General features: G+C 48.1%; 1 protein-coding gene across 1 annotated transcript in view; it reads left to right on the forward strand.

Annotated features, from left to right (window-relative positions):
• Positions 1–15,242, forward strand: part of ATP12A (ATPase H+/K+ transporting non-gastric alpha2 subunit) — a gene marked incomplete at its 5' end in the record, with an annotated part of 101,350 nt that overhangs the window by 3,354 nt on the left and 82,754 nt on the right. Inside the window, 2 exons of the mRNA XM_081083928.1 lie at positions 848–997; positions 1,106–1,243. Coding sequence (XP_080940054.1) covers positions 848–997; positions 1,106–1,243 — 288 coding nt within the window. The remainder of the gene's footprint in view (positions 1–847; positions 998–1,105; positions 1,244–15,242) is intronic.

Below are 15,242 nucleotides of genomic sequence, written 5' to 3' on the forward strand. Positions count from 1 at the left end.
GGTGGCATGGGGGTTGCAGTGGACACCCACTGAACCTCACACTCATGTTCCTGCAGGGCCAGGCTCACTGAACATAGGGCAGCATGAGGCCTCACCCCCTTCCTTCCTTCTTCCTCAAGACACAGCTCCCCAGAGGAAGGCCTTCTTTCCTTCATAGATCCTTCTAGAAGAGCAGAGTTTGATGGAGAAGGTCAAGGGGTGTAAGACCTGATTCAAAGTTACCTGCTCTCCTGGTGCCAGTCTGAGCCACATTCCGGCCTGAAGGCTGGAGGAGACAACTCAGCCAAACAGGCTCCTAGTGAGTGCCTGCTGGCTATGAGCATAGTGGGGAGCACTGTGGAACACCCCTCAAAGAAGCTCATCGTGGGGGACAGGAGTCCACAGAACAGTTGGGCAAGAGCTACCATGGGGAAGCACAAGACAGTGATGGGAAAGTGGGGACAGCGAAACAAATTCAGGTGGAAGGAAGGAATAGAAGTCAGACACAGCCTGGAAGACCCAGCAAACAGCCTCATCAGGTGGCTGATGGGCCATCAAGACAGGGAGACCCCCCTCAGAAAGGCAGAGTGATGCCAGGACCCAGGACAGGACAGTCAGAGGCTGCAGGGGCCCCTGTCTGTCACACTCCCACAGAGGAGGCTGCTTTCTCTGCAGCCACTGCTACTTCCTCTCCCACATCCACCAAGCCTGATCCCACCTTTCGTCTCCAGTGCTATCCCTACCCCTGAGCATCCTGAGTGTGCTTCCTCCTGCAGGCAGCACTCCCACCCTCAGAGCTCTCACCGCCCCCCCCCCCAACCCAGGGCCCTGCCCATTCCACCATCTCCCTCCAAGGCCTCTCCCACAGGGAGGCCACTCCCTGCCAGGACCCTGGAAGACTTCAGCATCCAAACACTCTCAAACAAGCTCGAAGACCAGAGTGGCCCAGCTGAGCAAGCACGGGAGCGATGCACTGGCCTTCTACAGGGGAGCCAGCCAGCAGCTCTGGGGACCCACAGTGAGACATCCCCACGGCCCCAGAGGTCAGCCACACCCCTCCTGGAAACTGCCCAAGACAAGAAGGACACTCATAACTGAGTGAGTGACACAGCCTTGGCTCTTCCAGGACCTTCTAAGTATCCTGACTTCTAGCACCCTGACTAAGACAGGGTCCAAAGCTGCCACCAGGACAGACACCAGACAGCATAAAGAATCTGGGGCCACACCACAGTTTCTCCCAGGGAGTGCTGGCAGCGTCCTTCAGGTGAGAGGCAGGTGCAGGGGTGGGGCTGTGTAGGCAGGTGGAAAGTCATTATATTAACTCTAAATTTGAGGAGCACCTAGCTATGCATCTCAGGATTACCTTCTCACTTTGTGCTCAGTGCCCCGTGCCATAATGTTGACCCTGATCACAGATGGTCCCGGGCCCAGGCAGAGATACTGTTTGCTAGGAAGAGAGGAAGACTCAGGTAACACACGGCAGAGCAAAGTCCCCCCTCAGCTCTCCTGCCAGCACATCCACCCTCAGGTCTTAGGGCTGGTCACGTGTGGGATGTGAGTGGCCAGAACTCTAAGGCTGTTGACAGTCTCCCTAGTTTATACCTTTGATTTTGTTTTTCTAAAGGACTCCTCATAAAAGTTCCGTAGGCACAGAAGAGTCTACAGACAGGAAGCAAAAGTCTACACTGGAGCAGCTGCCTAGAGGAAAGAGAGATTTGGAAGTGGGTTCTGGGATAGGAGGCAAAGACAGAATAAAGGGCGAGAGGCACACAGGCTTCACAACTGGGGAACAGTGAATGGATATCAGGCCAGGTGTCTGTGGTCAAATGACATGAATGTGTCTGAGGTTGTTCAATGTTTTCTTTCCCAGGCTGCACCCCCAGTGTCTCTCCCCTAAGCTTTCAGCTGGAGCTTGACCGAGTGATTATGGCCCTGGCATCTGCACTTTCTCATGCACATGAGCCACCAGCTGGGACCAGCAGGAAGGTGAAAAGCCCCCAGGCAACAGAGCCCACCTGTGTAGAGTAGCTCTGCCTGACCCATGGAAACTCATTAGGTGCGCCCACACACATGCACTCACACACACTTACCCATATGCATACACACTCATGTGCATGTACACACAACCACACACAAATGCACAACACTCACATGCATATACACACTATACACATGCAATATGCCACATACTCAGGACAAATAGACACTCTCATATACACTTGTGTGCAGTGCATACAATAGGCACTCACAAACACAGATACTCAAACAAACCTGAGCATATTTACACTCACACACTGACATATGTGCATACACATGTACATACATCACATAGTCACATATCACACACACATACACCCAGGGTTCTGCGGGTGACTCTGCACTCTGGTCACAAACCCCGGTGCATGGTCTGTGCTCAAAGGTTAGCCTTTAGTTTCAGCTCTCAATCACCTCCAAGAGATCGTGGAGACAAACTCCCCAGTGTGCCTGTGATCTGGCCTCTCATATGGAGCTCAGGGGGAGCACCAGGCACAGATCCTGCCCTAAATGCAGCATATCAAAGGAAAGGTGGACACAGAGGGCATGGCACCCCCAGTGCAAAAAGGCAGAATTCATGGCCATGGCACATGTCCCCTGGATGTCTGAAGGTATTAAAAGGGAGGCCACAACCCATATCGGGTCTTAACTACTACAGGGCAGAAACTTGGAGTCCCCAAGAGGACCAGGTAATCAGGCACCAGGCCATACAGAGATGGGGACTCACAACTCAGATCAGTTCACATGCCCAGGTTGATTTAGCAGCACTACCCTTGTCCACCACATCCTTTCCAGGGCCCAGAATTGAAGGAAAGTTACAAGAATATCTGTTCTTTCAAGGCCTCTGGTCAGGTTGGTGAACAGCCTCTCTCCGCCTGTCAACAAGACCCTCAACTGGCGAATGATGTGCTCCCGAAGCCCCTGGCCCTGCCCTCATATGAGGAACCAAAGTGCAAGGCGAGACGGACAGGCATCGCACTGAAGTTTTCACACAGCAGCTGTGTTCTTAGGGTGCAGCCCTTAGGTCCCTCGAACTGGTAATCTTATTTCGCATAACAAGAATCTGATTTAAAGCCTTTACCCACTTAAATCCAGCTCAAGTTTTCAGGGGCTCTCTGCTCACAGTAACTATCATGGCCACACTGGGTTGCCAAGTCAGTCATTAGAACTCATGTCATTTATTGGGGTTGGTCCCACCTGTTTATTCTTCTCCCAAGTCAACCTGAGGCTGAGATGAAGTTGTTTGCTTATGTTGACTTGATTTCTGTCCACATGTTGTGAGCTTGCTGGTCTCAGCCCATTAATAACCAATGTTGTGGCGGGACCAGCCCTTGTGGTTCTTATCATCACTACATGATGCCCTCAGCAATAAACATCAGGAAACTTTGAAAAGATAAAGGTGTATTACTTATAGGACCTGAAAATTACGGAGCACATCTGGGGCCACACAGCTAGGTGGTGGGCAGTCCTTCTTCCAGAAACATCTCTCATATTGGTTTTCTTACTGATGGTGACTAGAAAGCATATCCAAATAATTCAAGTCTCCTGAAGGCAAAGGGAGGAGGATCTAGACTCTCTTGCTAAAGTCCCAGGGCCTGGAGGATTAAGACTTCAGAAAGAAGGATAACACAGGGAAGGGCAGGTTTGGATTTCAGAGGTCTGGATCTAGCCTGGACTCTGCCCTGAACATTGTAAATCTTGAGTAAACACTTTGTAGCCAGTGGCTCAAGCTACAACCTGAGGATGTTTGTTGCTGCCTTTGATGCCAGGCTGAGGAGTTAGAAAAGACAAACGATTATAATAAAAGGCTCTAGAGCAGTGGTTCTCAACCTTCTGGCCCTTTAAATACAGTTCCTCATGTTGTGACCCAACCATAAAATTATTTTCCTTGCTACTTCATAACTGTAATGTTGCCACTGTTATGAATCATAATGTAAATATCTAATATGCAGGATGGTCTTAGGCGACCCCTATGAAAGGGTTGTTCAGCCGCCAAAGGGGTCGCGACCCACAGGTTGAGAACCGCTGCTCTAGAGGCTTAACTAAGCCTGTGAGGATCAGGAAAGGTTGGTGGCATAGTTTCATTTGAGAAAGGCTTTATGAAGGTTGGGAAGGGCAGTCAGTGTGGCGGGGAGCAGCACTGATGGAGACATGGAGCTATGGCTCAGAAACAGGCCAGTCCCAGGGGCCCCACTGCTCCAGGGGACGTCCAGCCCTCTCATTTCAAGGTGCAGAAATGAGATCCTGAATTGAGCTGCCCAAAGGGCATCTGAACAGCACAGCAATGTACTGACCAGGGTCTGAGCAGGAAGTTAATGGGATATTCTAGATGGAAATCTGTGGAGGGTGTAATAAGAGATGGCATATAAAGGCGTGGCAGGTACCTATAACCATATAGGTTAGCACAGTTCCCTGGGCCACCACCTCTGCCCTCCTAAGCCTGGAGGACAGACAACAGTTACTGGACCACGGAAGAAGCACCACGCAGAGAGGCCCTGACCAGTGCAGCCTTCTGGAGGTGCTCACAGTCAGCCAGATGTAAGGAAGGAAAAGTTTCTTTTCCTCTACCCATCTGGACAGGGTCCTGTAATGAGACTGACAAAGACTGATCAATAAGAGAAAAACCAACAGAACCTGGAGCCTCAGGGACGAGGTGCTCAGAGGAGTGGTTAGAACAGGGGGCATACAGCACCTTCACTAAAGGACACATTTTTAGAGATGTGACAAGATGAATAAAAAGGATGTTGAGTGTCGAGAGTGGCAAATGGTGAAAAGGAAACAATGGTCGATGAAGGCTAGTTTTAGCAAGGTCTTCATGTAAATTCCCTGGTAGTGTCTGGACTGATATGGATCTAGTGTCACCTCAGGTGATTAACTTCTGTTCTCCTTGGTGAAGGGGTGACACCTTGAAATGCTATGTCCTGTTTTTAGACAAATAGGGGGAAGCAGAGAGCTATTCTTGTATCTGTTTCTTCTCATTGTCTTTAGCTCAAAATAATCCATACAGCATATTTGGGGTGTCAGGGAGGCTGTGTGGGTGGTTAGTCCAGCTTCAGGGAATCTGAGGGTTTGTCACTTTTACCATATCATGAGTATCGAATCCTTCTCCAATCTCAGGCACCTCAGGGAGAAGTTAAAAGTGGCCAATGTATTTTTTAATGTTTTTATTGACTTGAGAGAGGAAGGGGGGGGGGGGAGAGAGAGAGAGAGAGAGAGAGAGAGAGAGAGAGAGAGAGAGAAGAGAGAAGAGAGAAGAGAGAAGAGAGAAACATTGATGTGAGAGAGAAACATTGATGGGCTGCCTTCTGCACGCCCTACTAGGGATGCAGCCCTGTGTCCTGACCAGGCAACCTCTTGGTACATGGAACAACACTCAACCAACTGAGCTACACCAGCCACGGAGCCAATGTCTTTTTTATTCTGGTTGTGGGGTTTTGGGATGTGCTACTGGGCAGCAGAGACCTTAAAGGATCATTCCTCTTATTCCCAGCCTCTAGCAGGGCCAGGGACCTGGACAGCTCCCTGCCCCCCCCTCCCCACCCCACCCCTCCCAGGATGACAGCAAAGGAGGAACCATGAGCCCAGATTCTGGACATCAGCACATACACCGAGGCTTTCCTGGGCTGCAGGTAGGAAGGAGCCAGCTCTGAGGCCAAAGCCCCCTTCACAGCAGGAGCGCTGGGCCACCTGCTCTCATTGCTGCCTCTGAGGGTGCTGTGCAATATTTGGAGGGCAGGTAAAAGCCTGTGAAGTTTTAAAAGAATCTCTAAAACAAGGGGGGGGGGGACCCAAAGGAAAGCACCAACAGACATGATTCCATAATAACACAAAACAGGATTCTCTAGGTCAGAAATTTACCCCTAACCTATTTTCCCCTATTAGAACAATGTGTAAATGGCTCTAAGAGTAAAATTATATGAAAAACATTTAAAGAAGCAGAGAAATGTTACTTAAACTAATATATATATATATATATTTGATTTCAGAGAGAGGAAAGGAGAGGGGGAGAGAGATAGAAACATCAATGATGAGAGAGAATCATTGATTGGCTGCCTCCTGCATGCCCCCTACTGGGGATTGAGCCCACAACAAGGGCATGTGCCCTGACCGGGAATTGAACCATGACTTACTGGTTCATAGGTCAATGCTCAATCACTGAGCCACACCAGCCAGGCATAAATGCCCTTTTTACCTACTTAAAACATTTAACTAAAGTCCTAAGTAATTGTGAGGATTAAAGAGATCCACATTCTCATATCCAGCTGGTTAAAGGTAAAAAGTTAAAACCTTTTTGGAAAACTATCTGGCAACTTTGCATCAAAAGCCTCTAAAATATTCATTCCATTTGCCTCAATATCTCCAACTCCAAGAATCTAAGGAACATAATTTTAAATACAGGCAAACAGGAAGAAACATTTTCCTTGTAATTTTTTTTTATGATATAAAAGTAAATGGGGGAAAAGTAAGTGGAGATGACCTAAATTTCTAAAAATATGTTACTTGAATTATCAGAGAGCCCTATCTATACAATAAAAGGGTAATATGCTAATTAGATCAGGTCAACCAGACATCTTCCAGATGTCTGACTTCCTTCCAGACAAAGTTACAGTGGTGAGGGCCGAGGCAGAGGCAGTTAGGGGCGATCAGGCAGGCAGGCAGGCAGGCGAGCGGTTAGGAGCCAGCGATCCCAGATTGTGAGAAGGATCTCTGGGCCTAAACCGGCAGTTGGACATCCCCTGAGGGGTCCCAGATTGGAGAGAGTGCAGGACAGGCGGAGGGACAATCCCCCACTCCGTGTATGAATGTTGTGCACCAGGCCTCTAGTCATGAAATATTAATGTCTCTCCTAAAAGTGATGTAGAGAATTTTTAATGCCATTAAAATAAAAGACAAAGATGGAGAATTGCATGCATGACAGGATGTCATCTGTGAGTACATGCAATTTCTTACAAAGGGAACAACAGAGATAGAGGGGGCCATAAAAGCAGGAGTGAGACTAGCTTGTGGAATAGAGGGAGAAACTGAAATGATTATTGGGCATATCAGTTAGCTTTGCTGCAGGATAAACAGCAGACAACAATAAGCCTGTTTTCGCCTGTTCTGGGGGCTCAGTTGATCTGTCCTGACTCTCTCCAGCAGTTCTGGTTGTCTGGGGTTTGCCTGTGCCCCAGCTCTGGTTTGGACTTGCCTGTGACACTATATAGGGACAACTGTGCTCTGAGTCCCTCCTCCCCCTCCCAGGGCCAGTGAACTAGCCTGGCCATATCCTTCTCATAGTGGTGGCAGAATTGCAAAAGACCTCTTGAAGCCCAGGCTAAGGACTGGCATAGGGTGGCATCTGCTTGTCCTAAAAGCCAAAGCAAGTCAGATAGTGGAGCCCAGTGGCAAAGGGTGAGAAAAAAAGCCCTCTCCACTCCCTCACTCCCCCAAGGGAGGGCCCTGCCTGTAAGAAAACAGAGCAAGGCACAAGCACAAAGGGGAGAATGGGGACCTTGGGGATCTACCTCAGGGGCCATGACAATATTAGCAATATTACCACACTCGTTCAAAAATTGATGTTCCCAGACTAGTTAGAACAAGAACAGAATTGTTTCCTCATGACTCAGCTCACTTGATTTAGTAAGTTAGCAGCTTGACTATAGTGAGTCCATTTTATTTCCTCACTCTCATCCTCAAGAGACATAGATGAATCAGAGGAAGGAGATCTCGCCCTGTCCCTTTCCACCAGTGTTTACAGGAGAGGGGTTAGGTGAGGGAGAAGGGCATTCAGATGTTACAAACCTAGTGCCCTACTCCAGAAACTGACATCACTTCAGCAGGGTGTCCCAGAGGCTGGTGTAATGGTAAACTACACACCTAATACAGGCACCAGTAGAAATATGTATGCAAAAAAGCACATACTTGTCTGGATACTGCCAGACCAGACTTAAAATGTCTACATCTGTATTTCTTCACTTCTCCCTTACATTTGCCATCTGTTTGCCTCTCCAAGCTCAATCCCACATAATTCCCTCACAAATTGCTATAAACTCACCACAGCTTGGTCCATTTGCAATCCACTAATCTCATCACTCTTCTCTTTTTTACTTCTAGATTTCTCTTTTTCTCCATAATGTTCCTAGTCTTGCCTTATGGGTTATAGTTCTTCTTTTGTCTTCATCACGACTTAAACATGCTTATATGACAGTTGTGCTCAAATCTCACTGCACTCTCTAGTCTCCCGGGTGTATTTTCGCTGTCTGTTGGCCCTCATGCTGTTGGATTTCCCTCTGTTTTGTGTTTTTGTCTATGAGTTGTGCCCAGTGGGGTTGTCCTCTGCATGAGCATGCAGGTGCCCTGTGGAGCAATTGTGGTTATCTCTGCTCACATACGGTGGGGTACATTGGCTTCTGTGTCTCTCATCTGGGTGGAGGGTTCTGGCCTCTTGCAGTGGTTGCACAGCCTCATGGTTCCAATTTCTCCTGTCAATTTTATTCCATCCTCAAGCCTGAGCAAGATGCCTGCTAAGAGCTTCAAGAGGCTTTTTGCAATTCTGCCACCACTATGAGAAGGACATGGCCAAGCTAGCATTCCAATTAAGGGAAGGGACAGCCACCTCCTGGGTTCAGACTTGATTCAGGCAGCACTGGACCAGTTCCCCCACCATGGATTGCCTTGTGACCTCAACACCTCCCCAAGTTGGGAATTAAGGCCTCAGATGCCAACCGCGTGCCATGTACCTTCAGCTCCCGCCTACCCCTGACTCATCTATTCATCTCTGGCTTTGGGAGAGTCCCCATTCAAACATGGCTCTGCACTTGTATTTGTATTTTACATGGTATTTCATTTATGGAGCAAGAGGTAGCCTTTCTGTGACAGCTGAGTCCACCATGCAGTCAGACAGTGTATGAATTCATGGGGCCTAAATCAACGTGCTCAAAAGCAAACCCATAGCACCCATGGTGTCTTACCAACTCCAGGATGCTTCTGTCCTTCTGCTTCACAGCCCATAGCACACAGCTTTCATCTTCATGGTCACTTGTTGACACGATGGCTGCTAGAAAGGTGGGAAGGTAAAAGGGCACAGGCCAATCATATCAGCTCTTTTTCAAAGAAGTTTCCAGAATTCATTTCTTCAATAATTTTTTGTATATCTCATTGGCCAAAATTAGTCACATGATCATCTCTAACTATAAAAGAATCTGAGAAGAACAGTTTTTTAGCTGTGTACAGTAACTCTCCCAACAAATTGAGGGTTCTCTTAATAAGAAAGTCTCAACTAAAAAAAGAAAAGAAAAGAAAGTCTCAGCCATAATAGCCAAGACCAGCACATAAGGCGCTTCATGGCCTGCTTTCCCCAGCTCCTACACCACCTCCATTTTTCCAGCATAATCTCCTTCCATTTTCCTTAACAAATTACATGTATCACCAAGCTGAGCTTTGACTACTTCCCATAGAAACCTGACACTCCCCTCAGGTAACGCTTGTCACTCATACTTCCTTGTTCCATGCCTGCCATTCTTGATAGACTGGAAACCCTATGGAAGTTTATGAGTCCCAGAACCGGCCAATGGCTTGACACATGCTGGATGCTCAATGAATCTTTGCTTATGAGATTAATGGATGGGTAGATGGACTAAAAGCTGATGAATGTTCCCAATGCTCTCTCATATCTCTGTGTTTTCACACGTGCTTTCCCTGTGCCTAGCATGCCTTTCTAACATTGTCCACCAGCTAATTACTATTCATCTGTTAAGATTCAGCTTTGATGTCCCCTCTTCCAGCAAGGTCTCCCTAACCATACCTGTCTGGCTTAGATGACCTGCTCCTGCAGTCTCTACGGTAGCCTTCACTGTGCAGGATTGTGTGTCTGGGTTTACTTGTCTTTAGGCTCTGAGCTCTTTGAGAGCAGATCTGACTTCAGCTCTTGTCCAGTGCTGATCCCACTTTCTATGGTGAAGCAAGAGCTCTGTGAATTTTTAATGAAATTAGCATAAAACTGAAAATAATGAAGGCCACATGTCCCTTGCTTCTAGAGAAAGATATGGCAGGTAGAAGACACTTTGGATGAGCTGAATGAGGAGTTCTTCCAGCTCACTGCTCATGCCATAGAACTCCAGAGAGAAGAGGACAAGCCACGCCTACCATCTCCAAGTGAGGGCAGTACATTCATGGTAAGCCCAACAGACCACCATCTCAGCTCCTGAGCTGTCCACAGTGTGGTGCCCAGGGAGTCACAGCCCCTTCAATAGAAAGGGTAGGGACCAGAACAACCAGTTCTGACCAGAAAGCTCACAAGTCAAAGTCCTGTTTTGCCTGCTTGGTTTGGCAAATGGGTCTAGAGACAGGGAAGCACACTCAGTCAGCTTGGGCTTGCAGGTGTCTAAGCAAATTGATGGCCTAGAAAGATTGAGGAAGGACATGAAAAGGGAACAATAAAAACAGCTCTTGTAGATGCAGCCTGATTAATAGTGCCTCGTTCTGGAATAAGGAGTTGTCCATGAGAAGCATCTCCCATCTGGATTGCTCCCCATCTTCACTCAGGTCTCTGGAGGTATCGACATAAGGAAGGTTGGAGGGGAAAAAGGCAAGAGATAAAAGTAATCATTATGTCGTGTCTGCAGCTGGTTGATGGGCCTCAGTTTGCCAGTTTGATTTTTTAAAATACTGCATTAAAGTACTATTTCTCTTGGCCTGAGGGGTTGCTGTTTTGTGTGTGTGTGTGTGTGTGTGGCCCCCTGACCCTTGAACCTGAGCCCAGTGCCCCCTCATCTCACCCTCATTCCCACCCTGCTGAGGCGGGTGCCACTCTGGGTGGTAGAGGGCAGGGTGGGCACCACCTACTCTAGGCTTCCTAGAATGGGCAAGTGCCAGGATGCTCATGTCTCAAAGGAGCCCCCTCTTCAGGACTAGAGAGGCCATCTGCTGCAGTTACTCTTGGAGTGGGAGCCCAGGCAGGGCGGGGGACAGGGATTGCTGTACTGCTCCCTGAATTCAGAGTTCCATGAGAACACCATGTGTGCCCGGGTCCTGATGTTAGGGGGGAAGGACTGGAAAATCAGTTAGTTTTGACTAAACTGACCTCTCTCTTAAGACAAAAATGACAAGAAAGATATCTGTGCCACAAAACAATGGTGGGAAATACATAGATGCCCTTCCCAGCAGGGTTGCAGGAGCTGTGTCTCCTGAGGTTCAAAGGGTCCCTGAACCCCTAAACCCCCGAGGCTGATCCTCCTGGTGAAATCCAAGTGCAGGTGCCAGCCTCCCCTGTGTTCTAGTCTCAACACACCCAGCATTCCTTCCCTGAGCTTTATGGCAGTTCTACTGTGGAAGAACCAGGTGCAGACAGAGACCTATCATCGGATGTATCAAGGGACTCAGATGACAGTGATTTGGTGACAATAAAGTAACAGGAAAACTTCATGCTTAAAGAGACATTATGTAAATATCCTTGCTATTAAGGAAGGAAAACACAGGATGAGTTAAGGGGCTATAAAATGTAAGAAGATTTAATTATTCAATAATTGCTTCAAATTATTAAACATGATGATTGAGCAATGATATAATTAGTTGTTGTTTTGCATTAATGTGGCAACATAAAATTAGGGAACACAATGTCTTTATTAATGACTCATGAGGTCAGTCCCTGGAGTAACTTGCTGGCATCTTCGCTAGTGTTCTGATGGGTATTGTTGCCCAAGTGTTCTGATGGGTAGAGACTGTCAGAGTGACAACAGTTATGCCAGGGTCATATGGTGGGTCCAGGTAGAGTGAGCTCAGAACTTTCTTGGGGTCACCTCTCCTCTTTGCATTTGTGTTCTTTTCAGGTGATTCCCAGCATCTTCCCTTCTGTGTGGCAGGAAGACAGACCTAACCCAGTGGAGGCAGGTGGCCCAGACAGAGGGCATCCAGGAATCTGGGTCCTAAAGAGCGACCAGGCCCTGATGCTAAAGGTGAGGAGGGCCCAGCTAGCTCAGAGAATTGAAGACCTGGTGTGGGAATTGTCCCTGCTCTTACAGGTGGCAGATCGGCACATGTGCCTGGGGAGACATTGAGTCACACAGGATGTTGCGGTGACCATCTGTAGGAATGCCTTCTTCACAGAGAACATGACCAGGTGAATCTGCTCACTCCTGGTAGGAAGGAGTGGGTGTCCGAGAGGCTGCCGGGGCCAGGAGTGTGTGCACCGGTCTCTGTGACACACTCAGACTTTTTTTAAAGCCTGGGCCTTGGTTTATGCTGATTTTTGTCTGTGGTCCTTTGAAGTGAAAATAAAATCACACAAGTTGAGAAAATCAATATGCATTCCTATCACTGCGTCTGTACCTCAATCACAGTCATGATGGGGCCACCTCGGTTCATGGGAAACTGTGTGGGGAAAAACATCACAGAACTGAGTGGAAGCCTGGTGAACAAAGTAGGATGGAGGAAGGCACTCAGAGATAAGGGAGAGCGAGCTCCAGGGCTAGAGGCCTTGGAATAACTTCAAGGAAGGGCTACAACCCAAGCCTTGTGGGGTGTGAAACAAGCATGGTTGGAAAGGGGCAAGGTTAGTTAGGTGGGTGGAAAGAGGCAAGAGCAGGCAAGGTATTGGCCAAAAATTCAGGGCAGAATCCTGAATTTAGGAAGAGGAAACCACGGGAGGAAGTAGGGGTGTGAGTGTCTTGAAGCCCCAGGGAAGCCTGGCTCCAGTGTCTCCCCTCTTTTCCCCAGTTAGAGCTCCTTGACCCATGGCCAGGCTACAGAATCTTTTTCACCTCTTCTAATGGCCAGTATAGAGTCAAGACACCCAGCCCTCACAGTAGCCAGATCGAGCCACACCTGGACTCTGACATCTTGTCAGCTTGGTGGAAGTGTATAGGCCCCTCCATGGAGCTGTGCTCCAGGAATGAAGCAGGGGGTCTCAAGCAGTTATTTGCACAGGGCCTGGAGGAGCAGGCCTTCCCTGCTTCTCATTGGGTCTTAGTGTGGCCAACCCTGTCATACTTCCCACACTTCAGAAGCTGCCACTGCAGTAGGGGTTATAAGTCTCCAAGGTCTCTTCTACCCATGAGATCTTACAATCAGAGCTCCAGGCCATTGAGGAGGGACAAGCTGCACAGAGGCCACAGTCCTCACTAGGGCACAAAAGTGAGAAGAGTTGGTCTGCTCAACGCCAGCTGGTGTTTGCTTTTTTGGCTGGTAGAACCTTTTCCGAAATGTTCATCACTGTTCTCTACAGAGGTGAGTGGCCACTGTTCTTTTTAGTAGCAGTAAGTCCCTGGGCCAGGACAGAAGGAAGGCCACTCCCCACTCCAGGCAAAAAAAAAAAAAAAAAAAAAAAAGCACCTACTCCCTCCCCACCCCCCAACCCAGCGTCCAGGCAGCTCTCTGTGTATCCAAATTGCTTCCGAGTGGCCTCTGGGAGGGGTCATGCCTGTGGTCTGAAGGATCAGCCTGGAAAGAGCCAGCTGGAGTAGGCGCCTGTTCACCCCGACCTGAGCCCCGGGCCACTTCTTGAGAGTCCTAAATCAACTATAAGAGTAGCTAGTAGATGTAGAGCTCAACCTTCATTCAGAGGGAACCGTGGAGGGGGAGTGGCTGGCCAGAGATCCTGCACCAAGAGAAGAGTGACTCCTGAAAAGCTCAGAGGGGGAAGTGGGCTCAGCACATAACTAACACCATGTGCTTATAGAGGGCCAGAGCATTGGCATTTATAACAAGTTCCAGGATGGATGCCAGGATGCCGGTCTGTGGACATCAGCTTGAGTCCAAGGTCATTCGCCCTGGTAAGGAAGATGGATGTTATTTTAAGATCATTAACCATAATAATGATTAATATAGTCTGGGGTAATGAATTCCGTTTGTTTCTGAGCATGAGCTGCTACTGGACACCCTAATCCAGTATAAGCTGTGTGTATGGACCTGGGCACAGGAGAGCCCGTGACTCAGCTTTGACTCTATATAGCGCCCAACAGCCTGCACAGTGCTCAGCCCATGGCAGCCACCCATGTAAGTGTTCCCACTCCCTCTTAGTAAGTGCTTTCTAAATACCACCGCCTGGGCTAGGAGCTTTAGATATGTGATCTTGTTCAACTCTACAGAAATACTACCTTTTCTGTTCAGAGAGTAGAAACGCACTCCTAAGTAACAGGGTTTCTATTCAGACCTAGGATTCCTATTCTGTCTAACAACAAAACCCATGTTCTTAAGCACTACAATGCAGTCATTCCCAGCGACAGGCTCACTTGGATGATGCTAAATTCTACACGCAATTTGTAATGAGCAGCCCAGCAGGTGCCAGAGTTCTATAAGAAGTCATCTTTGACTTGGTTGGGTCGTGGTTCCCATACAACTTCCACAGAAACCAAGGGTCCACCCTGGGCTGCTGTCAGAGAGGTACAAGGATTTATCTTCACATCCTAAGTATAATTTCTTAACTATTTCTGATACAGAAAATAAATTCAAAGCTGTAACAGCCAACATATAAATCATTGGAAATCACAAAGTTTTAACTTCAGCTGCTAGGTTAGTGTGTTTGAATGTAGCCTCTGAAATAAGTCTTCTGCCCATTCTAATTATAAAATATTCTGTAATTGCAAAGCAAAACACTTTGGGAATGTGTAATAGTTGATCCACATGAATATGGATTTTTCTCGATAATAGCCACCAAAAAATATAAATGAAACATTGGCATGAATCTCAGCAAACACCACCCACGCCTCCTGTTTAAAATGTTTGTATCTGGCAGAAGAGCCTCCTTGTTCTCATTGGCGACTTTATAGTAAGTTACTTTCATGAACTTGAACCCACAAGATAACTTACAGTACTAAGAGGTGACCTTTTTTTCTACTTCATACGCTGCCTCCTACTTAGCTTTTGTTGGCAGTAAGACACTCCTTCTTAGAGTGAACCTTTGGGTCCTGACTGAGCCCCAGGTATGGGGCTGGCTCTGCAGTGACCCCCCATGTCCCTCAGGGTGAAGCCCTGGGCCTCAGCTAGTTTAGTAAAGAAGGCCTATCATTTTCCCTGCATTGGTAGTGTCTCTGGGGAAAACCCTTCAGCATTTCCGTGTCTGGAGGAGCTCCCTGCCTGCGCCTCCCTTACTACAAAGGAGGGACAGTCCCAAAACTCAGCAGGGCCTGGGTCATAGCCCTTTCTCATCCCGCCCTGCATTCCTTTCTCCCAGTGCTTTTGACAACATTAACTCTTAGCTCTCATGTGCCAAGGACAGTCGAGCCTCCAAGCCTGCCCTCCAATCACTGCTAAGG

Source organism: Myotis nattereri, assembly GCF_964212035.1.
Source record: "Myotis nattereri genome assembly, chromosome: 2".
Lineage (NCBI taxonomy): Eukaryota > Metazoa > Chordata > Mammalia > Chiroptera > Vespertilionidae > Myotis > Myotis nattereri.